Raw genomic sequence first — 25,738 nt, forward strand, 5'->3', positions numbered from 1 at the left:
TGGGCTCCCAGGGGGAAGACAAGCCGAGTCGGTAAGGAGAGTAGCCTTATCACACTATTCAGAGGATCAACAGTGACATCTCAAGAGGCTCTGCCCTCCTGCCTAATGTCCACTTGGCACACCACCACACCCTGAGCACGCTGCACCTGTACGATCATGTACACCTCGACCAGGAAGGTGTTAGGATCTTCGCCAAAAACCTGAAGGACACTGCCATGGGCCGAGACCCCGCCAGCCACCCCCGAAACAGGAGCACACTGGACCACCACCAAGGACAGGTGCAGCCCTGCGCTTACGAGGAGACCCCCCCCCCCCCCCCAAGAACACCAGCATACGCAGCCTGAACACCGGCAGCACACACTACACCAGCCAAGCAGAGCCCAGCCAAGCAGAGCCCAGCCCAGCAGAGTCCAGCCCAGAGGGACCCAACATCAGCAGCAGCTCCAGCACAGCACTCAGGCAGAGCAGCAGCAGCAGCACAGCTATGCAGCAGCTGCTTCCAAACCAGGGACCCTAGCCAGCTCTGAGATGGGGGAGATACGGCAACTCCTGAACTTAATTTTCAAAATCATCAGCTAAGTACACCCCGCTCTAAATGTATTAGAAAAGAAATGTACAACTAATAATAAGAATTAGGATAAGAAAATAATAATATGAATAATAAGAAAACACTTAATAGTGTATAACACGTTACTGATTTGTGTTCAATGTTTCTGACATTATATTTTATTCTAGATAATAATTATAAATAGCTTAAATTATAAATATGAGATCACTTAAAATTAGCTCCTGGAATATTCAGGGTTTGTGTTCTTCAGTGTTTGGGCTGAAAAGCACAGACCCTGAGTTCATCAGAAATATAAATAATATAGATATAATTATTCTCCACGAGGCGTGGTGCCGTGCTGATGTGTCCACTCACTGTCCCTCAGGCTACAGGGAGATTATAGTGCCCTCCCTGAAACACTGACACATAAAGCGTGGCAGAGACTCAGGGGGGATCATTGTGTGGTACAGAGAGGAGCTCACCGACTCTATTAGACCAATAAGAACAGGAGAGACCCACCTGTGGCTAAATATAAGTAATAGCATTGTCACCTGCCAAACAGATATCTACCTGTATGCAGCCTACATCCCCCCATCAGACTCCCCTTATTACAAGGAAGACACCTTCCACAATCTCCAGACAGAGATCTGCCACTTCCAGGCCCAGGGAAGTGTGCTGCTCTGCGGTGACTTTAATGCCAGAACAGGCACTCTGCCTGACTTCATTAACACACAGGGGAACTACAAACAGGAATAGCCATGACAGTGTGGTAAATAAAAATGGGAGACAATTATTGAATCTCTGTCAAGGCCTAGGCTTATATATCATGAATGGCAGGATCAGAGGAGACTCTTTAGGTAGGTTTACATACAGCTCAGCTCTTGGTAACAGTGTGGTGGACTATGCCATCACTGACCTAGACCCCTCCTTTATTAATACATTCACTGTCAGACCACAACCCCCCCTGTCAAATCACAGCCAAATAACTGCGTTCATAAAAAGAACAGAGCAGATCAACAACAAACAGACACAGATGGGCTCCAAACAGCACAGAAATATACAAAGAAGCACCAATGAAACAGAAACCCTAATACACACATTTCAAAACACACAATATCAACACACAAAAACAGGAGTAACTCTGGCTGTAAAAGATTTGAATAACATATTTAGAAAAGCAGCAGAAAAATCTAAATTAAAAATAGTAAATCAGAAAAACAACCAAAAGGATAAATTAAAAGAAAAGTGGTTTGATGAAGACTGTAAAACTAGAAGGGAAAAACTAAGACAGCTATCCAATCAAATCCATAAAGATCCAGACAGCCCAGATTTACGCCTCAGATACTGTGAGGCACCGAAACAATACAAACACACTCTAAGAAATAAAAAACAAAACCATATTAATAAACAACTCAGCGGAATTGAGGAGTCAATAAACCAAAATCATTTTTGGGAAACCTGGAACAACCTAAATTCAACAAAAAATGAAGAATAGGCCATCCAAAATGGAAACATTTGGAAAAAAACATTTTGAAAACCTTTACAAAGAAATACAAAACAATGAGCAAAAAACTCAAAATGCCATTTGCGAAAAACTAAAAAAGAATCCTGTATTAAGGACAATCAGAACCCCCTAGACACCCCAATCATGAAGGAGGAGCTGAATGATTAACTCAAGGCTCTCAAGTCAAGAAAAGCAAGTGGGCCTGACAGCATCAACACTGAGATGCTGAAACACAGCAGCCCCAAACTGCAGGAGGCTCTGCTCAAACTCCTCAATCTCATACTGAGGGCTGGGTATTTCTCTGAGACCTGGAACCAAGGGCTTATAACACCCATATATAAAAGAGCATTAAAATACTGGATTCATCTAAAAAATAGTGACCCAAACTCACTCCATCATAAAGCTCTGCAATACCAAGAGCTCAGCCCATAAAAGAGTCCCCTCAGCCAGCTGGTCCTGAAGATCACCAAGCTGAGCAACACTGACATCAGACTTCAGGACAGCACTGCAAAAACAATTCCAATTTGTGTCAACTAAATTATAAAACACCTGAAACACTCCTATCTGGACCATTGGGATACAAACACTAAAACACAAAACAAACTAGAGTGCTATCGGACCCTAAATAGAAATTACACCCTGGCAGAATACCTGGTAACTGTCAGAAACACAAAGCAGAGGCAGATCCTGACCAAATACCGGCTCAGTAACCACAACCTGGCCATTGAAAAAGGCCGACAGAGGCAAAACTGGCTGGCTAGGGAGAACAGGTGCTGTGGACAAACACACAGCCAGACTGGCTGGTCAATACGCGGAGACCTGTCATAACCTGAGGGACAAACCGTGAACACGTCACACTGGAGAGGGAAAAGAGAGAGAGAGGGAGGGAGGGATTCTGTTTAATATAGAGGGAGGGAAGGGGGTACTGTTTAATATAGAGGGAGGAGGATACTGTTTAGTATATATATATATATATATATATATATATATATATATATATATATATATATATATATATGCTTTGGCAACACAATTCTTTCTATTCTTTCTATTGTCATGCCAATAAAGAAAATTTGAATTTGAGAGAGAGAGAGAGAGAGAGAGAGAGAGAGAGAGAGAGAGAGAGCACGCAGTGAGATTAGCCCCTAAAAAAATATTAACTTTCTCAATGTTTGCACATAAAAATGTTCGAGTTGTGATCTAAAATTAAAGATAAAGCTCTATGAATACCTAGAGAAGACAAGGAGGAAAGCTTTCAGGAGAAAATCCATCAAAGGGGAAAAAGTGAGAAAGAGGCACAGAAGACAGCCAAGGTAAACCTGTCTACATTTAATCTGAAGATAAGACAAAGAAAACTGCAGAACTAATTAATAAGAGCATATAAAACTCCAGATTAACTACAATTCATTTAAAAACAAAAACAAAATGCAGAGGGAAAATTCAAATTCAAACAAAATGACAGCTGAGCTGCTAGACCAAGAGGCCCCCCAGACTGATACAAATGTATCAATCCCAGCTCCTCCTCCTCCCAGCAGCAGCAGCAGCCTCAGTGCAGAGCAGGGATATGACGTTAAATACCCAGCTGAAATTATGTACTATGATCACTGTAAATGTGTATCACAACGGCACAATCAAGGTGCAGGGCAGCGAGAGCATCCTGGACCAGTTTGCACTTGGCTTCCAAACACTAAAAGATCTTGCAGCTACGGAGAAACAAGAACCACAGCCTGCAACCATGCAGAATGAAGCCCCTCCAAACACTGACCCAGGGAGCGAAGCAACACCCCCCACTCCCTGCTCTCCTGCCTCACCAAAAGTCTACAATAACTTTAGAGCCCTGAAAAAGTGTCTGGAAGTACTGGAGCATCGAGTTCAAGGAGTACACCCTGACCAGCATGAACCAGCCCAGCCCAACACAGCAGCTCAGGGACGAGGCGACCAGACTCAAGAGCGAGCACCGGGCCGAGGTGCAGGAGCTGATAGCGGTGCCGAGAGGACTGGGGAGGACAGCCAGGCCATGAAAACTGAGCTGCGGAGACTGAGAGAACTTAGCAAGACAGCACAAGCCAGCCAGATGAGGAGCCTGCAGAGAGACCTGGAGGGACTGAGAGAGGCACTGCACAACACCCACCGCTCAGCCAGCACCGACACACACACTGCCCCTCCCAGCACCGACACACACACTGCCCCTCCCAGCACCAACACACACACTGCCCCTCCCAGCACCGACACACACACTGCCCCTCCCAGCACCGACACACACACTGCCCCTCCCAGCACCGACACACACACTGCCCCTCCCAGCACCGACACACACACTGCCCCTCCCAGCACCGACACACACACTGCCCCCCCAGCACCCCCAGTACTCACACCCCTGATACATACATTACCCCCCTATCTAAATGAGAAGCGCCTCTTCCCTGGCAAAAGGGTAAAGAAGATCTGGTGCCCAACAACACAGACAGCCCTGGAGTTGCTGTCGGGAAGAAGACTCAGCGACCCCAAACACATTCTGATCCACACTGGGACCAACGACCTGAGCGCACACGGGCGATGTGGCCAAAGCCCTGAGGCAGGTAGCAGCTAAAGCCACCAAGGAATTCCCATCAGCCAAGGTTATCATCTCCACCCTACTGCCCAGAGCAGACGTGCCACAACGAGTCATCCATGGCATCAACGTGGAGGTGTCCCGAGGCTGCGCCCTGCTGCCAAATGTTCACCTGGCACACCACTGCGACATCCGGCACCATCATCTCTACGACCCGGTGCACCTCAACAGGGAGGGTGTGAGGCTGTTTGCTAAAGTCCTCAGGGACACCGCCCTGGGCCGAGACACCACCGGCACCTACACTGAGATCAGGAGCATGCCCAGCTACGCAGCTGCAGCAGCCTCCAGAGCAGGGAATCCGGCCACCGCGGAACTGAACCAGATAAGAAAACTGTTCAATATCATCTGTACCAAGCTAATGAGTTAATTGAGTACAAATAATAATAAAAAAAAGAATATATGTATATAGGTATGTGTGTACTGTGCATGTATGTACGTATGTACAGTATGTGTAACGTGTGTGTGTACATGTATATATACATGTTTGTATATAATAGTAAAAGCCCAAATGACAAAAAAAATATTACTACATAGCGACTAATAACCAAGAATATTTTAGTTTTTTGATAATAATTACAATGATAAAATTAGATCACAATTCAAACATTCAAAGTGAAAACAACTAAATACCAAAAATGACATCATTTAAAATTAGCATACAGAATATAAATAATATAGATATCCTCATTATACAGGAAACATGGAGTCATGAGGACGTGTCTACACACTGTCCTAATGGATACAGAGAACTGATAGTCCCCTCTCTAAAGAACCCCCACATTAAACGTGGCAGGGACACCGTCTCCCCCATTAAAAAAGCAGAGACACATTTATGGCTCATTAATGCAGAAACACAGAGAGCCAAACAATACAGAACTAAGACTCAGCTACTACAAGGCTCTAAAAGATTACAAATATCTTCTCAACAAAAAAAGAGAAGAACACGTGTCCAAACAATTAAACAAAATAGAAGAATCCATTGAGCAAAATCCCTTTTGGGAACAAATTAAACACATCCAAAACAAATCATGAATTGGCAATCAAAAATGGTAACATTTGGAAAAATTATTTTAATAAACTTCACCAAAAATTGGACAAAAACAAATTAAATCTGGACCAAAATTCAATATTTAAAAAAAACTAAACGAATTGGAAACCAAAATCAAGGACAATCAAAACCCACTGGACTTCCCAATAACAGGACCAGAGCTAAAAGAAAAGCTCCAAGCCCTTAAGCCCAGGAAAGCCTGCGGGCCCGACAGCATCATCAATGAGATGCCAAAACACAGCAACCCCAGGATGCAGGAGGCCCTGCTCAAAGTATTCAACCTCATCCTGGCTGCGGGCTGTTTCCCTGACATCTGGAACCAAGGGCTTATAACAATGACTTGAGTAAGAGTCAGATTGGATTTTTACCAAATTACAGCACCTCTGACTATATTTACACCCTACACACCCTTAAATAAACATGTCCACCAAAACAATAAAGGTAAAATCTTTGCTTGTTTTATAAACTTCAAAAAAGCATTTGATTCAATTTGGCATCCAGGTCTATTCCTTAGAATTCTTGAAAGCGGTGTAGGGGGTAAAGTTTATCACATCATTAAGTCAATGTATACAGAGAACATGTGTGGTGTGAAAATTGGAAACCAAAGAACCGGGTTTTTCACCCAAGGGCGTGGAGTGATACAGGGCTGCAGTCTGAGCCCAACACTGTTCAACATCTTCATCAACGAGTTGGCTATGGTGTTGGAGCAGTCTGCAGCCCCTGGCCGCACTTTACATGATAAAGAAATTAAATTCCTGCTCTATGCAGATGACCTGGTCCTGTTGTCACCCACTGAACAGGGGCTGCAGCAGAGCCTGGCACTGCTAGAGCAGTACTGTCAGAAAGAGGCACTGACAGTAAACCTGGACAAGACCAGAGTTATGGTATTCCAGAAGAAAGCCAGATCTCAGGGAAACAGGTACCGCTTCACCCTGGGCAACAACACCCTGGAGCACAGCACCAGTTACAACTACCTGGGTCTAAAAATCAGTGCGTCTCAGAACTTCAACCTGGCTATAAATGCATTAAAAGATAAAGCACTCAGGGCTTTTTATGCCATAAAAAATCAGTTATACAAAAATAAACCACCAATAAAAATCTGGCTAAAAAATTGACAGCATAATAAAAGCCAATCCTTCTGTATGGTAGTGAAGTATGGGGTCCCCTTATGAACCCCGATTATAAAAAATGGGATCAAAGCCACATAGAGAATTTCCATCTGGAACTCTGTAAACACCTCCTGCAGGTTCACAGGAGTGCAGCCAAAAGCTCTTGCAGGGCTGAATTGGGCCGGTTCCCCTTACTCCACTCCATACAGAAATGAGCGCTGAACTACTGGGTTCATCTACAGCAGGCTGATCCAATTCGAGTAAAATCCCCATCCTTCTGGGAGAGGAGGAGCGAACTGCAAATCTAGCAGCACAATATGGGCTTCAAGAAATAGTCTTGAAGCCCAGGTGTTAAATCAGGACAAAGAAAACAATGCAGAATCAATATGGGTCAGAATAATGGACACAAATTCAAAGGGCATAATAATAGGAGCATGCTATAGACTGCCAAATTCAGACGCTGAGCAAGATAATCTGTTATACAATGACATTCGAAATGCGTGTAGAAAAGGAGAAGCCATACTAATGGGGGATTTCAACTTCCCCCATATAAAATGGGAAAACCCGATGGGGGGCACGACGGATGAAATTGAAATGGTGGAAATGACAAATGACTGCTTCGTAACGCAATTTGTCAAGGCACCGACTAGAGGGGAGGCATGCCTTGATTTAGTCTTTTCAAATAATGAAGACAGAATAACTAAAACAGAGGTCAGAGAGCCATTGGAAAACTCAGACCACAACATGGTCTCATTTGAAATATTTTTTAAAACCCCAAAAGTAATGACTAAAGCTAAGGTTTACAATTTTAGAAAAGCAAACTATGAAGGTATGAAACAGAGACTAACAGAAGTAGATTGGAGTAAAATAGAGAAAACATCCACAGAAAAAGGATGGCTGTTTTTTAAAAATGTAGTACTAGATGTGCAAAACAATTACATCCCAAAAGTAGACAAATCTAAATCTAAAACAAAATGGTCAAAATGGTTTAATAGATCAATTTAAAAAAATATTCAGCGAAAAAAGGCACTTTACTGAGTGTTTAAAAGGGACCAAAAACAAAGTACACAGAAAGAGTACTGCAAACACAAGTCTAAAAGGAAGTTAGAAAGGCCGAGAGATAGAAATCAATATTGCTAAGGGGGCTAAAACCAATTCCAAAATATTTTTCCAATATTATAACAGCAAGAGAACATTCAAAGAGGAGGTTAAATGTCTGAGAGACACAAATGGCAAAATCATAGATGAGGAAAAAAAAATAGCAAATATATTAAATGATTACTTTTCACAGGTTTTTACAAAGGAGGACACGGACAACATGCCCCACATGTCGACCTGTTCCTATCCAATTTTAAATAACTTTAGCATAACAGAGGCAGAAGTGTTAAAGGGACTAGGAGCTCTTAAAATAAACAAATCCCCTGGGCCGGATGAGATCCTCCCAATAGTACTCAAAGAAATGAAAGAAGTTATTTACAAACCGCTAACCAAGATCATGCAACAGTCTCTTGACACAGGGGTTGTACCGACAGACTGGAAAATAGCAAACGTAATACCGATCCACAAAAAGGGAGACAAAACTGAACCAGGTAACTACAGACCAATAAGCCTGACTTCCATTATATGTAAACTGATGGAAACTATAATAATATCCAAAATGGAAAATTACCTATATGGTAACAATATCCTGGGAGACAGTCAGCATGGTTTTAGGAAAGGGAGATCGTGTCTAACTAACCTACTTGACTTTTTTGAGGATGCAACATTGAAAATGGATAATTGCAAAGGATACGACATGGTTTATTTAGATTTCCAGAAAGCTTTTGACAAAGTCCCGCATAAAAGATTAATTCTCAAACTGAACGCAGTAGGCATTCAAGGAAATGCATGCACATGGATTAGGGAGTGGTTAACATGTAGAAAACAGAAAGTACTGATTAGAGGAGAAACCTCAAAATGGTGCGAGGTAACCAGTGGTGTACCACAGGGATCAGTATTAGGTCCTCTGCTATTCCTAGTCTACATTAATGATTTAGATTCTGGTATAGTAAGCAAACTCGTTAAATTGCAAACGACACAAAAATAGGAGGAGTGGCAAACTCTATTGCAGCAGCAAAGGTCATTCAAATGATCTAGACAGCATTCAGAACTGGGCAGACACATGGCAAATGAAATTTAATAGAGAAAAGTGTAAAGCATTGCATGCAGGCATTAAAAATGTGCCTTATAAATATCATATGGGAGATAGTGAAATTGAAGAAGGAATCTATGAAAAAGACCTAGGAGTTTATGTTGACTCAGAAATGTCTTCATCTAGACAATGTGGGGAAGCTATAAAAAAGGCCAACAAGATGCTCGTATATATTGTGAGAAGTGTTGAATTTAAATCAAGGGAAGTAATGTTAAAACTTTACAATACATTAGTAAGACCTCACCTAGAGTATTGTGTTCAGTTCTGGTCACCTCGTTACAAAAAGGATATTGCTGCTCTAGAAAGAGTGCAAAGAAGAGCAACCAGAATTATCCCAGGCTTAAAAGGCATGTTGTATGCAGACAGGCTAAAATAATTGAATCTATTCTGTCTTGAACAAAGAAGACTACGCGGCAATCTGATTCAAGCATTCAAAATCCTAAAAGGTATAGACAATGTCGACCCAGGGGACTTCTTTGACTTGAAAAAAGAAACAAGGACCAGGGGTCACAAATGGAGAGTAGATAAAGGGGCATTCAGAACAGATAATAGGAGGTACTTTTTTACACAGAGAATTGTGAGGGTCTGGAACCAACTCCCCAGTAATGTTGTTGAAGCTGACACCCTGGGATCCTTCAAGAAGCTGCTTGATGAGATTCGGGGATCAATAAGCTACTAACAACCAAACAAGCAAGATGGGCTGAATGGCCTCCTCTCGTTTGTAAACTTTCTTATGTTCTTATGTTCTTATGTGTCTGCTTGCCACAACCTGAGGGACAGTGTGTAGATACCCTGCATACACAACCATGGGTTACTGTTGATGAGGAGGGAGGGGAGGGGGAGGGTGGAATGAAAAGAGGGAGGGATGGAGGTAGTTATATTATTTAGAGGGAAGGGGACAATGGTTTTTATGTTTGTTATGTTCTGTAATTTTATTTCTGTTTTATTATCTCTGTTTTGTATTATAAAAACTTTGGCAATACCTGAGTGCTCTAGTCATGCCAGTAAAGCATTTTTTTGAATTTGAGAGAGAGAGAGAGACAGAGAGAGAGAGAGAGAGAGAGAGACAGAGAGAGAGAGAGAGAGAGAGAGAGAAAGAGAGAGAGAGAGAGAGAGAGAGGCAGAGATAAAGGCATACCTGCAACGGGATGGTTGTACAGAAAATTGAACTTTGTGCCCCAGGACCAGTGGTACTGAAATATTTTCCCAAAAATCCTGACTGCTGCAATAGGAACAAGATATGAAGTTAAAAAAAATATATAGTTAAATCACAGTATATAGAAAACATTCACTTACAACCATGAGATGACTCACACGTAAAGATACTCACACACACACGTTATTTCTCTGTCTGTGCATTGATGTAGTTATTAAAAGACCCAGGATGGGTCAACGCTCACCCTCACAGATGTGCCGGCCAGGTAAGTTGAAGATCTCCTTGAAGATCTCCATGGCAAGGCGTCTGATGTGTGTCTCTCTCCCCTCCCTGTCTGTCTCTCTCCAGTCCTTCGGGGTAAACTTCACAAACAGGTGGGCCTGGCGCTCACCCTTGTCTGAGAGACGAGAGAGAGAGAGAGTAATAAAACATGTTTAATAAGAAGGGAAACTACATTAACACTGTGCTGATAGAGGGAGGTTAATACAGACACACTAACTAACTGTATAGTACATTAGCACTGCACTGAGTCTGAAAGAGAGAAAGAAAGAGAGGGTGGGGATTAATACAGACACATTGGTGACTGACTGTACATTATAACGGGGTATTCGTATTTAAGGAGCTACTTTAATTTTTCTTCACGCATGAGCAGGTTTTTTTTTTTTGCTAACTCCAAAGTTATGCCTGCGCACTTTGGTCAACTGTAGTCAAACGTTAAGTCGCCCTGCTTTACTTCATAGATGAAGATTGCTGCTTGTTATTAATGAGTGGAGTAATCGCAGTCACTGGCACTAAAGCTCTGCAGTAGGCTACCTCAAATGAGTAAATACTCCATGTGACAGGGTGGCTGAGTCGTCTGACATCTGGCCAGAAGCAGGAACTGAAAAAACACTGACACCAAATACTGCAGTTGAAAACAAAAGACATGGCGGCGCTGTTTTATTTTTAAATAACAAAAATAAAATAAAGTCAGTCTTGGGTCCTCTCCTGTTCTCTCTCTACACCCGCTCCCTGGGCCCCCTCATCGCATCCTATGGTTTCTCATACCATTTCTATGCTGATGATGCTCAGATTTTCCTCTCCTTCCCCACCTCTGACTCCACCATCTCCTCCCGTATCTCTACCTGTCTGTCTGCTATTTCCTCCTGGATGCACTCGCATCACCTCAAACTCAACCTCTCTAAATCTGACCTCCTTTTCTTTCCCTCCTCCTCCCCCTCCTCTGATCTCTCTATCTCTGTTCCTCTGGAATCTACCACACTCTCTCCCTCTTCCTCAGCTAAAAACCTTGGAGTCACCCTGGACCCCTGCCTCTCTTATTCCCAGCACATCTCCACTCTGGCACGCACTTGCAGATTCTTCCTGAGCAACATCCGAAGAATCCGACCCTTCCTCACCAACTATGCTACCCAGCTCCTGGTCCAGGCCCTGGTACTCTCCCGCCTAGACTACTGCAACTCCCTCCTGGCTGGCCTCCCTGCGTCCGCCACCCGTCCGCTCCAGCTCATCCAGAACTCTGCTGCTCGCCTGGTGTTCTCTCTACCTCGCTTCACCCACGCTACTCCACTACTCCGCTCGCTCCACTGGCTCCCGATCACCGCTCGCATCCAGTTCAAGACTCTTGTACTAGCCTACAGATGCCTTGATCAGACTGCACCCAGCTACCTCCAGACCCTCATCTCTCCCTACACCCCCACTCGACCTCTCCGCTCCGCCTGCACTAGAAGACTGGCTCTACCTCCGCTACGCTCCCCTGCCTCCCGAGCCCGCTCCTTCTCCACCCTTGCTCCGCAGTGGTGGAACGACCTTCCTACAGATGTCAGGACTGCCCAGTCCCTGACCACATTCCGGCGCCTCCTTAAGACTCACCTCTTCAAACAGCACCTGTAGAACTCCTCTGTTGTATCCTGGGACACTATCACCCTTCATTTAAATATGCTTTATTTTGCTCTTATCTGCCCCCTATTTTACTGCATTTAATCCTGTACCTCAGAATATTGTAATCTCCCAAGTGTTTAATCTGTAGTATTTTGTACTTAATCATATCCTGATGTAACTATCACTACTTAATCATATCCTGATGTAACTTTCACTATTATCTGCTGTATTATTGAATTGTGGTTTGTCACACTTGAGAATTATTGTATTTCTTGTTCTTATTGTATGACTTATATTGTAACACTTGAATGTATTTGTATTTGCTTGCGATTGTAAGTCGCCCTGGATAAGGGCGTCTGCTAAGAAATAAATAATAATAATAATAAACATGTTCCTAGATCCTGGAACCAACTCCCCAGTAATGTTGTTGAAGCTGACACCCTGGGATCCTTCAAGAAGCTGCTTGATGAGATTCTGGGATCAATAAGCTACTAACAACCAAACGAGCAAGATGGGCTGAATGGCCTCCTCTCGTTTGTAAACTTTCTTATGTTCTTATGTTCTTATGTTCTTCTTCTTATTTTTTTAAGTTTCGTTTTCTCTCTCTCTCTCTCTCTCTCTCTCTCTCTCGTTCATCCTCTTGAACACCCACACCGAGCTGGAGAGCTGCAGGCTTTTTATACCGTAGTCGAGGGGTTTAACTAGCTGGCAATTATTCTATTACCCCTCGGTCACAATCTGCACGAGTTTATTAATTATTCCTGGCAGAGGACGAGCACCAATCTCGCCTCTGCCAGAATACGTTTTAAAAATAAAACAATGAACAAAACACAAAACAATAAATAAATACAAAAACAATACCCACGGAGCTTTGCCGTCATCTATACATAAATACATAACGCTAATAATAATACAAAACAAATACAAAATAACACAGGGGCAGAGGGGGAAACCCAGTTCTAAAAATAAATAAATACCTTTACACAGCAGGGCTCCCTACCGCCCTGCTACACTCCATTACAAACCAAAATAGCATGTTGACAATTTCATACAGTGTTGTGACTGTGTAATAGTCCGGCAGAGAAGTATGATTTTTCTCTCAGGTTGTAAATGTAGTATTAAGTTTATTTTTTTGGCTGATTTTGTTTAAGGACATATCCTAGACTTATATCTGCTGGATGACAGTCTGTCATTCTTGGGCATTTTAACTTTACATTATTTCTCAATAGATTGCGGTAGAATGATTACATATTACATATAGTGTAGGACCACACGTGCCAGTAGAATTCATCAAATGACCCCGTCAACAACATTACCATCCCAGAAAGTTGTTCTTAGTCACAGAAAACAAAAAGCAACTGATAACCATGATCTGTCATGACCAGAATTGCACCAGGAACATACCCAGGAACACAAGCTTGTCATCACAGGAGAGGATGATGTTCCACATGAAGTTCGTGGTGACACTGTAATCAAGAGGCGGGACATGGCAAGCACTCACGAAGAAGCGGACACCATCATTGTCCAACAGGCAATTAGTGTAGCTGCAGATGGGCTCACAGGAGTAACTGTGCAGCTGCAGCAGAAGCAGCAGAAACAGCAACAGCAATAGCAGCTGCAGCAGAAACAGCAAGTGAGACGGGAGCGACCACGTCCGGGGGCGTGGAATGCGTGCACTGTTTATGATTGAGAAAGAAAGCATGGAGCAGCAAGGGTTTTTTTGTTTTGTTTGTTTTGTGGCAAATATCTGTTGACTCTATTAAGACCATAGTAGAGAAAATACAGGGAGTTCAAGAGAAATGAAATAAGACAGAATGATTTTAAGGTAGAACTAGTCACAGTACAGAATACATTGTACAGGACGTACAAGAAATTGTTGATGAATCTTTTGAAAGTGGTTCAAGCTACTACACAAACTGTAAATAACTTGGTAGATGAGTTTAGGAAAGAGATTCATCAGGAGATTATGGATCATTTTGTTTTTGTGAATAAACAGATGGCACAGGTTCAAAATAGCCATATGGAGCTTAAAGAAAAAACTAAAGAAGGAATAGTCTGTTTGTAAGCAGTTGGATTTTAACCTTAAAAGTTTTCTTTGAACAAAATGAAGTGTTGAGTGAGTTAATGTTCTAGAAGCACAGCAGAAAAAAAGTGAATGAAAAGGTGTTATTAGTAGATACACAGTTGGCTGGTAATGGACAGGGTGGTACAGCAACAGGATTTGTAAAATTGGCTAGTTAAACTATTTTTTGCTTTTTTTGGTAGGTCACAGAAGGAAAAAGATCCAGTTTTATATTTGGCTAAGTATGAGGATTTTCTTGCGTTGAGACCCCTGACTGAAGTTGAAATTCTAGCTACTCTTCGGAATGTTTTGCATGGTATTTCTAGAGAATGGTGGGATATTGCAAGGGAGCAGGTAACTAGTTGGAATGATTTTAAAGTCAAGTTTATTGCAGCTTTTGTTTCTGACAACTATGAAGATGAGATGGCCGATCGTGTTAAGGAGCGTGAAGTTGTAAAGCTTATGCTGAAAAATATTAATCCCTATTTGATTAGTCATTTACGTGGAAGGGCTAATACTGTAGATGACATTGTCAAGGTAGGAAGACAACTAGAAAAAGATGGAGAACTACAAAAGAAATTTGAGAATAAAATAACAAAATCACCAGTTGTAATTAGTACTAAATCAGAGAAAGCACTACCTTCTATAGCAGTTACCAAGAAGTCATTTTTGAACATGCCCCAGATTCCTGCCGGTATTATATTGTGTTGGAGATGCAAGCAGCAGCATCCTCCTAGGCAGTGCCATTTGTTTGTCAAGAACACCGCTCCTAGTGAAAAACCTAAAACTGACCACATTATTGATAACAACAATGTTATTACAGTGACTCACTCAGCCCCTGTATCAAGTGGCTGTAAATCTAAATAAAGCCAGACAACTCCAGTAGTTTCTTTGCAGCAGCTCGTTGCACTTATTGCTGTTGGTCAATGGGAAGGCAAAGGCATGGTGGATACTGGAGCTAGTTTCACTTTATTGCATGAAGATTTCTGGGTAAAATTGAAGAGATCGACTGAGCAATTGAAACCTTGGAAAGGAGATTCTTTTTAATTTGCAAATGGAGAAAAGGTGTATCCTAGTGGTGGTGTGGATATAGAATATCCTTTCCATGGTTTGAAGTTTGTGGTACCTACCACTGTGATGTCTCGAGATAAATTGGTTTTTCCTCTTGTTTTAAGTCTTAACTTTCTTACCATTACTGGTATGGATATTGATGTGAAGGGACAAAGCTATTGTCTCCATGGAGTGAAGCACCCTTTTCAACCTGAAAATGTGCATATAGATAGCTGGGTTTGTTCTGTTAAAGAGAATTTCAGAGTTCATTCCTTAATTACCTCCAATCTATATACAACTGCAATTCCTATGTCTTTGACATTTTCTGTTGGTCCTGTCTCTGTTGATGAAGCCCGAAAAACTCTATTGAAACAAGTCTCAAAAATGGATGAAATTTTTCCCTATAGAAAGCATGTGGAAGCTTTATTGGAGAGTTATGCGGATGTGGGCACCCCATTTACTGGCAGAACCTCTGTACTGCAGCACAAAAGTATAATACCTGCCTGACATCCCAAATATTAGGCAACCGTTACACATGCATTGAGCGGATGTGACACACATGCATTGAGCGGATGTGACACACATGCATTGAGTGGATGTGACACTAGAGCCTCATGTTTTGGTATAGGTGAAGGTAAAGTACTGAAAGCATTAAAAGATGGCCATTCCCTCTCATTGCTAGGTGACCCCACTGCAGAGTTACCAGATATCAGTCGGCAAGCATCACAGTTCATGACAGCTTGTTAAGGCCAGGCTAAATGTAAGTCTTACTACTGAGGCTCGTTTAAAGGTGTGGGCAACTAAAATGGGAAGAAGTTCTTGTCAAATGCCAAAGATTTGTTCCTTACCACCGACAAATGAATACTTCCAAGAAAATGTAAAACGTGCCCAACTCCAAACTTGTGTGTGGAAAGGTGCTCTCAAACCTAATCCTCCTGCAATGGACCTGTCATAGTATGGCTATTGTGAAGATGTGATTTCCAAATGCCTGCTGCCTGTAACTGTTCCTGATAACGTGTCACTAGTACCTCCAGAAATTCTGAAGTTAGTCAAGTGCTCATGTGAAAGAGACACACCCTGCCAAACTAACAGTGGCTGCAGTAACACACAGTTGCCATGCATGATGTTCTGCTCGTGCCATTCTATTGGTTGCTACAACAAGCTCACGCATACAGCTCCAGCAGACAATGAGGATGATGAAAACCTCATTAGCCAGAACCACGTATAAGATCAAAGACGAATTGTACTTCGGGGCATTTAAACACTAAATTCCACTAAGACCACTGTATTCATATTTTTGTATTAATATTCAAGATAGTTATAGTGGCCCAAGTGCATTTGACTGGCCTTTTGGGTTTCTTCGTTATCTGTTCAAAAGACACTGCGTTCTATAATAGCTCTAACCAGTTAACTATGTTGTAGCTATTTATTGTATCAATTAATGTGAATTGTAGGGGTTGAAAACACCACTTGGGCCAGTAGGAAGGTTGAGGATGGTAGACTATCTATGGTATTATTTTGGAGGTCATAATGTATGTTGTTATAATAAAATACTGTTGTTGATTAGATACAAAAGAGTTATCAAATTAGAATCCCTTGGATAGTTATAAATATGAGGGGGTTAAACGTAAAAAAGGGAATGGGTTATATCTCAAATTACCCAAGGGTGACAAAATGTCATTCTTCAGATCTATAAAATACATGCCCTGGCCATGTATAATCATCAGAAAAAAAACGTAATACCGTAATTTGGGGGCTGGAGGTCTGCTGCCGGACTATAAGCTCTGTCTGTTTATTTGCTAAGCATCCCTCTCATTTCAGTTTCCTTTTTCTTTGAACTTTTTCATTTTATAGCATCTGCCAATTTTTTTTACCGTCACTTAAAACGCAGTTTTTTTGTTTTTTAATTAACACTGTACTGAGAGAGAGAGGATCATTTTAAAATTCTACGTTTATCCAAAAAATAAGAAAAATGAAGGTGCAACACCAATAATTAATTATTTATCAAAATGTAATTTATTATATTTAATGAAACTTTTAAAGAAATGTCATTTATTAGATTTAATAAATAAATTCTAAGTTTAAAAAGAAACTACTTTTTGTTACACTACAGACCAAACGCAAACAGTGCATTGACACTGCAGGGAGACCAGAGCGAGAGTTGAGGTAAAGGCTTAGTTACAGGAGATAGATAGATAGAGCACATGATATAGAAACTGTTCAACAATTTTCCCATTTTTCTCAGAAATGAAATGACAGTGGGGAGGGGGAAGTGAAAGAGAGCAGTAGAAGTGTTACCTTTCATAATCTCCTGCAGGGAGAGGAAGTGAGTCTCGCAGTCCCTCTCACTGTCACTTGACTCCCACAGCTCCAGCAGAATCTGAACGACTGCACAGCCCTCACACTGGCACTGTACACATGTCACTGAGAGAGAGAGAGAGAGAGAGAGAGAGAGAGAGAGAGAGAGAGAGAGAGAGAGACACAGAGAGAGAGAGAGAGAGATAGAGAGACTGTTGAGATCCTTTAATGAATCATTAAAAAGAAATCCAATAATCCATGATACAATTCAAAACAATAAAAACATTTAAATCCTTCTAAAACACCATTTTAACTATACAAATAAATTACACTAAGGAATCCAAAAAAACCTTTTTTACTGGACTCATAGACAAATGAAATGAAAATAAAATGTTGAGCTCCCCTACTGGAATCTCCCACACACCACTGCTCCTGGAAGCCGACCGGATTCCTAACCATTTTAAAATAGTTCAAATCAACCAGGACCCTACTGACCAGCAGCACCCGAAGCAACCTCGCCAGCTCCATCAGCCCCGTCCCCAATTGATTTTTCCTTGATTTCAAAATGGCCAGTTTGGCCTGTCCAAGAATAACATTAATTAAAAAGCCCCTGCCTCTTGTTCGGACACTGTAGGGGACTCCAAAAATAAACAACTCTTTGCTGAACGCCACCCCCAGAGACCGCAGGAGATCCTGCAGCAGATGGAAAAGCGGTTCCAGCCTTCCACGATCACTATCGGCATGGAAGATTGTCTCCTCCTGCCCACAGAAATAGCACTCACTACTAATACTGGGGTCAACTCTGTAAAGAAATCTTCCCGTACTCACTATACAGTGGAGAAGTCTCCACTGAAGAGCCCCACCCCTCTTAGACAGTGGTAGTTTGTACAAAGCTCTCCAAACAGGCCTTGTGTCTCCCTCAACAGAGAGATGAGCCCTACACTTAGTGTCAATCAGCCCCTGCAGCTGCTTGAAATGGGCTGTCTTGACATGGAGGCGATAAAGCTTTTTGCTCTCAGTACTGTGGAGAGCCTGATCTTTCTCCCTTTCAATATTCAGCAGACCACAGCTGCTACTTTCTTCCTCTATTGTTCCTATTGGAGAGATGAGTACTGAAGGGAAGCTGGGCTCTCTTTCCTGCTCTGCTCTCCTGGACATCCCCTCTCTGAGCCTTTCTGTGCACCAGGGAGAGAGAGTTCCTCAGCACACTCGTAATCTTTCCAGCCAACCTCTCTGAATGCCAGCCTAGCCTCCCAGCTAGCTGAGCTGTAGATATCCAGCAAGAGGAGCCAGGCTCAAACTTGTGAACTAGTCGGGTCAAGCCTGCCCTGAAAAAAAAAGCACACAACGACTTGAACTGAAATAAACAAACTGGAAAAAAAGGATTGAAGAAAAGAGGCTCATGTAACAGAGCCTGGCCTGTCAGAGACCCCTCCTCTCTCTCTACCCTCACTGTCTTCCACACCTCCAACACAGTCTGATAAAATGAGGGGAGACCCACTCTATCAAACTGGGAGGTATCTATTTAAAAAAATTGATTTATGAAGACCAAACCCTCCTACAGTGTTCAGAAAGAAACAGGCTAGCCTGCTCCAATGAGCCTTCTCCGGCATACAGGAGCCTCTGTACTGCCTGTAGCCTAAAAGCTGCCACCTTGCTGGCAATACCCACCAGTCCTTGCCCCCCTTCATCAGTGGGGAGGTACAGCACTGCCGGCCTCAGCCAGTGTCTCCTATTCCAAAAAAAATCCAAGAGCACCCTCTGGATCTCCTGTACTATACCCTCGGAAGGGTCCAGGCACATCAACCTGTGCCACAGCATGGAGGCCACCAAGTTATTAATGACCAGGACCTTCCCTCTGAAAGACAGCTGCCCCAGCAAACCCTGCCAGCTCTGCAGTCGCCCCTTCACCCTTTCCACCAGGCCCTCCCAGTTTTTCACTGCAAAGACTGAGGCAATGCTGGGGGGCCCCCCTCCTGCCAGCTGCCCGACAGGAAGTTGTCACATTTTGCCCAGTTTAACTTTGTAGACGATGCTCTCTAGAACGTTTCTAAGCTTACTTTAAGGGCTGGGACATCCCCATCACTAAGAACAAACATGTTCACGTCATCAGCATAGGCTGAGAGCCTAACAGCAACAGGTGAGGGTGAAGCGGGCACCACCCAGCCAGACACAAGGTGCAACAGCGGCTCTATGGAAAGTGATTATAAGATACCAGACAGAGAGCAGCCTTGTCTAATGCCCCTGCACACCGGAAAAGGTCCACTCAGGCTGTTATTAACCTTTAAAATACTAAAAGTATTTGTATTCAAAAGTTTTATAAAATTAATAAAAGCAAGCCCAAATCCGAAAGCTCCCAAGACCTTAAAAAGGTAGTTGTGGTCAACCCTGTCAAAGGCCTTTTCTTGGTCTCAGGAGACCAACCCCACATTAAAATTCCTAAACTCATTTAAGTACATAAAAACACAAATCCAAAACAAATTGTCAAAAATCGAACATCCAGGAACACAGTACGTTTGATCTGTGTGCACTATAAGTCCAATACATTTAAGTCTATTTGCAAGGGACCTCGAAATTAATCTAAAATCATAACATAAAAGTGCTACAGGTCTCCAGTTCTTTAAAAAAACATAGGTCTCCCTTTTTAGACAGGAATGGAATTACTGCTCTACGGCAGCTGAGGGGCAGTTCACCATGTTCCAAGCTCTCTTCCACCTTCTCCTCCGGGCATGTCAGTGCAGCCACCGCACTGGACTCTGGCCCATCAGCTGTAGATTACGTTTGCGCTCCACAACCTTTGAGCTGGTAGCCGTATCCGGCTCAGCGACCTCCTGACTCACTGCCCTTGAGTTCCGCTCCAGCACACTTTCTGACAGCCCAGCCGCACTTGTATTCCTTTTCTTTTTTCCTTCTCTTTCACTTTAGTGAACTGTCCTTCATTATGATTACAGGGCTAGCTTGCTTCTCAGTTTGCGAAGCAGATTGGAGTGCAGGCTCAGCGACGTTCTGTGAAGGCTCCGGGTCTGGGACGGGGAGCCCCTTCTCCGCCTGCTCACCGACATGCTTAGCCTCCCCCCCCCCACCAGCATCTCCCTTTTCCTGTCCTGCCTCAGCCTTATCCCCCTTCCCCGGGCAATCTCCTATTTGATGCCTGTGCTTTCCACAATTAAAACACCTCATTGTGTCTGATGAAACAAAAACAACACAGTTCACCCCATCCACACTGAAATTCCAGGCAACTTCAATTATATTGCATGGACTTTCCATAATAATAAACACCAGTCTCCTAAAGATTTGGATCTTTACACCCCAATGGGTTTAATGGCAGATATGAGCTTCCCATATCTCAATAATTCATTCTCCAGCGGACCATTACTCAAAAACGGGACAGTTTCACTTTGGTGGCTGGTGAAGCCAAGGGAGACACCTCGAACATTAATCCCTTCCTCCACTAGCTGGTCAGCTTGAGCTACTTGGTTAAAAAAATATACATTGCCTTATTCATTCTTGAAGCCGAATGTATGCTATTGTATCCTACAACTCCCGCTGCTAACACACACTCCTCCACAGACACGCCGCCATCCGGCATACAACGCACCCTGTGTCAGCGTCTCAAACCCCATAAACCCTGCTGAATGAGACCCCATCGCCAGGGTTCACCCAGCAAAATTCACCAGAAACACGCACAGGAACACACACAAACAATTAATATTACAGTGTATATATATATATATATATATATATATATATATATATATATATATATATATATATATATATATATACAGTACTGTGCAAAAGTTTTAGGCAGGTGTGAAAAAATGATGTAAAGTAAGAATGCTTTCAAAAATAGACATGTTCATAGATTTTATTTATCAATTAACTAAATGCAAAGTGAGTGAACAGAAGAAAAATCTACATCAAATCAATATTTGGTGTGACCACCCTTTGCCTTCAAAACAGCATCAATTCTTCTAGGTACACTTGCACACAGTTTTTGAAGGAACTCGGCAGGTAGGTTGGTCCAAACATCTTGGAGAACTAACCACAGTTCTTCTGTGGATTTAGGCAGTCTCAGTTGCTTCTCCCTCTTCATGTAATCCCAGACAGACTCGATGATGTTGAGATCAGGGCTCTGTGGTGGCCAGACCATCACTTCCAGGACTCCTTGTTCTTCTTTACGCTGAAGATAGTTCTTAATGACTTTCGAGGTATGTTTGGGGTCGTTGTCATGCTGCAAAATAAATTTGGGGCCAATCAGATGCCTCCCTGATGGTATTGCATGATGGATAAGTCTCTGCCTGTACTTCTCAGTATTGAGGAGACCATTAATTCTGACCAAATACCCAACTCCATTTGCAGAAATGCAGCCCCTAACTTGCAAGGAACCTCCACCATGCTTCACTGTTGCCTGCAGACACTCATTCGTGTACCGCTCTCCAGCCCTTCGGCGAACAAACTGCCTTCTGCTACAGCCAAATATTTCAAATTTTGACTCATCAGTCCAGAGCACCTGCTGCCATTTTTCTGCACCCCAGTTCCTGTGTTTTCATGCATAGTTGAGTCGCTTGGCCTTGTTTCCACGTCGGAAGTATGGCTTTTTGGCCGCAAGTCTTCCATGAAGGCCACTTCTGACCAGACTTCTCCGGACAGTAGATGGGTGTACCAGGGTCCCACTGTTTTCTGCCAATTCTGAGCTGATGGCACTGCTGGACATCTTCCGATTGCGAAGGGAAGTAAGCATGATGTGTCTTTCATCTGCTGCAGTAAGTTTCCTTGGCCGACCACTGCGTCTACGGTCCTCAACGTTGCCCGTTTCTTTGTGCTTCTTCAAAAGAGCTTGGACAGCACATCTGGAAACCCCTGTCTGCCTTGAAATTTCTGCCTGGGAGAGACCTTGCTGATGCAGTATAACTACCTTGTGTCTTGTTGCTGTGCTCAGTCTTGCCATGGTGTATGACTTTTGACAGTAAACTGTCGTCAGCAACCTCACCTTGTTAGCTGAGTTTGGCTGTTCCTCATCCAGTTTTATTCCTCCTACACAGCTGTTTCTGTTTCAGTTAATGATTGTGTTTCAACCTACATATTGAATTGATGATCATTAGCACCTGTTTGGTATAATTGTTTAATCATACACCTGACTATATGCCTACAAAATCCCTGACTTTGTGCAAGTGTACCTAGAAGAATTGATGCTGTTTTGAAGGCAAAGGGTGGTCACACCAAATATTGATTTGATGTAGATTTTTCTTCTGCTCACTCACTTTGCATTTAGTTAATTGATAAATATAATCTATGAACATGTCTATTTTTGAAAGCATTCTTACTTTACATCATTTTTTCACACCTGCCTAAAACTTTTGCACAGTACTGTATATATATATATATATATATATATATATATATATATATTATATATATATATATATATATATATATATATATATATATATATATATATATATATATATAATTATTATTTTTTTAATTAACAACAAAATACAAAAACTAAGAAAACACAAATGTCACTCATACCCTACAACTCCTCACAAACCCCACCCACAATCCAATCCGAGAGAGAGAGAGATTAATCCAAACACACTGACTGACTGAATCACTGGAGACTACAGTACATTAACACTGCACTGAGAAAGAGAGATAGAGAGGGGTGATAGAAAAGAAAGTGAACAAAAGAAAAAAAACAGGCAAGATATCACTTGCAAGATTGAAGGAACTCACCTTGCATATTGATGTTCTTCTTGTTTCCACTTTCTCCCCACATCAACCCTGCAATAATACACAGTATTACTTCACTCTAGAATACAGACACTTCACTCTAGAACATAAGAAAGTTTACAAACTGCCCACTTGATCTGATTGACAGAAGTGCTTTTGTCAAAGTAAAAATAAAATGAGAAGGTGACTTCAAAATGTAAAAAGCAAATCAGAAAAGGAAATGCGTTCGCGGAAATGTAAAAGTGTAGAGTGAAATGTAAAAATCAAAGTGGAAATTGTGAAATAAATTAATAAATAAATAAATATGGAAATAAATAAGGAAATAAATACATAAATGAATGAAGAAATAAATAAATGAATACTTAAATGTCTATGTATTTATTTATTTATTTATTTTTATATTTATTTATTCATGTTTTACTTATTTATTTATTTATTTATAATTTTGGCATGGAATATCGCCTATACTATTTATGTTTGGGGTTGGTGTTTTATATTATTCCCATTTTGGTGTTCCTTCCTTGTCTGTTTGTGATCCTCTTTTGTATCAAATGAGGTGCACACACTTTCAAAAAGCCACCAAAGCAATTATTTAAAAATAAAATGGCTATTGATATTTTGTATCTACATTTTTGTATTTTGAAATGGGTGTCAATAGCATTATTAGCTGCGGACACAATGATGTCAATTTTGCTCTTATTAGGACTGAAGTCATTGTATTTTGTATCTTGCTCTTAATTGTACTGTAATTCTTGATATGTATTTTTTGTATACAACTGTAAGTCGCCCTGGGTAAGGACGTCTGCTAAGAAATAAATAAATAAATAAATAAATAAATAAATAAATAATAGCATATTCATATTCTTAATAATAACATGATACATGTAGTAAATAAGTCAGATCAATTAACAATAGATTAAATATGTATCTATAAGAAATGTTCGTCTTGTGTGCGATTGAACCCTGTTCCTTCCTTCATACTTCTGGATCATCAACAACCACTCCGGCTAAACCAACTGACCACCTGGTATCACTGTATGTTATAGGCCTATCAGTTTTAAAACACTTAAGAAGTCAATTAACAGAACTTAGTAAATAATTATGTATTATGTATTATGTATGTATTATTCTAATACAATTGAAAGCCTTCCTCTGACTGTGCTCACTGATAAGTGTCTTATCGCAAATTTTTTCTTTAATTTAAAAAAGTGCATACATTAAAGAGAAAATCTCATCCCTTCATTTATTTTTACAAGGGTAGTGCTTATGGGTAATATACAGCACAGTGTCCTGTGAAGGCTGTAGGCTACTGTGCGGTGGTCTACACACATTTCTGTTTTACTGTACATACTTCAAATGACCTAAAATAAAATGACACACTTCTATTTGTATTTAAGGAGTCTACTGATGATGAACAGAGTTGTGTAAATAAGTATTATGTATTATCCTGATTGTATTAAAAGCTTGCATCAGATTGTGTATAGTATCATCATAAGAAGTGTCTTATCACATATTTAACTTGTAATGTAATATTGAAGCATGATGACATCAACACAATCAAGACAATTCAAAGTAGGAAAAAACATGTTTTTAATTAATTCAATTTAATTGCAAACTTATATAAAAAATTCCCCTGGCAGTGTATAAAGTTCTAAATATAGCCTACAGCATTTTCTTTTTGTCTTGAAAAAATATACACATCTTATTGTAGATATCTTAGAGCTATATAATTTTGTAATATTTATTTATATTAACTGGGGTGCAACTAAGACCAATGACTGGAGCAAGATTATTATTATTATTATTATTATTATTATTATTATTATTATTATTATTATTATTATTATTATTTAATTGTCACTTTTATCCAAAGCGATTTACAGGGATTATAATTAGGTGTTTTTATTAGATATTTTACAAATGCTGGCGCTCACACGGCATGAGTACAGATTCTCAGAATCTGGCAGCTATCATTAAATATGGCAAGACATAGGCTTTACATATCTAAAAATGCAATTGCTTCCACCAACCTCCTGTGGTACAGTGGTTAAGTCATTCGCTTGGTAGACCAGACATTATAATTTCCATGGTCGTCCTAATTCTAGAGGGGGGCAAAGTGTTTAAAAGTAGTCGGGTAATGTGGTTTTGTATTGCATAATAATTCTTCTAAGCTTCATTTTACATTAACAACTCAAACTTAACCTAAAACTTAAAAACCAATACTATAAATGTGCCTCCATTAGGGTTGCCAGGGAGGGGAGGGTTCTTTTCATTTGTAATTTTATTTAAATATAGATACTCAGAAATCATATCCTGCGAAGGAGTAATTGCAAAAAAAAAAAAAACCTTTGCACAGTGGAGCATTGAGAGAGTAGCTCAGACCCAAACATCAATGAACAATGGTAACCCTAGCCTCCATATTGACTCCGATTATCAAATTCAGACAAACGAACATGAAGAAATAGAGAGTAAAATGATTTAATCCAATTAGTAATTAGGTACCTTACTACTGCGGGTATTTTTTTTTGAAAACATAACTGAATATACA

At 41.2% G+C, this 25,738-nt stretch overlaps 1 protein-coding gene across 1 annotated transcript in view; it reads right to left on the reverse strand.

The window, feature by feature from the left end:
• Positions 1 to 25,738, reverse strand: part of LOC131739333 (cytosolic phospholipase A2 gamma-like) — a 43,854-nt gene that overhangs the window by 9,061 nt on the left and 9,055 nt on the right. Inside the window, exons 3-6 of the mRNA XM_059032696.1 lie at positions 23,194 to 23,241; positions 17,455 to 17,580; positions 10,411 to 10,563; positions 10,149 to 10,232 (exon numbers count right to left, since the gene is read on the reverse strand). Of these exons, the coding sequence (XP_058888679.1) occupies positions 10,149 to 10,232; positions 10,411 to 10,563; positions 17,455 to 17,580; positions 23,194 to 23,241 (411 nt within the window). The remainder of the gene's footprint in view (positions 1 to 10,148; positions 10,233 to 10,410; positions 10,564 to 17,454; positions 17,581 to 23,193; positions 23,242 to 25,738) is intronic.

The sequence above is a fragment of the Acipenser ruthenus genome, chromosome 11, assembly GCF_902713425.1.
Source record: "Acipenser ruthenus chromosome 11, fAciRut3.2 maternal haplotype, whole genome shotgun sequence".
Lineage (NCBI taxonomy): Eukaryota > Metazoa > Chordata > Actinopteri > Acipenseriformes > Acipenseridae > Acipenser > Acipenser ruthenus.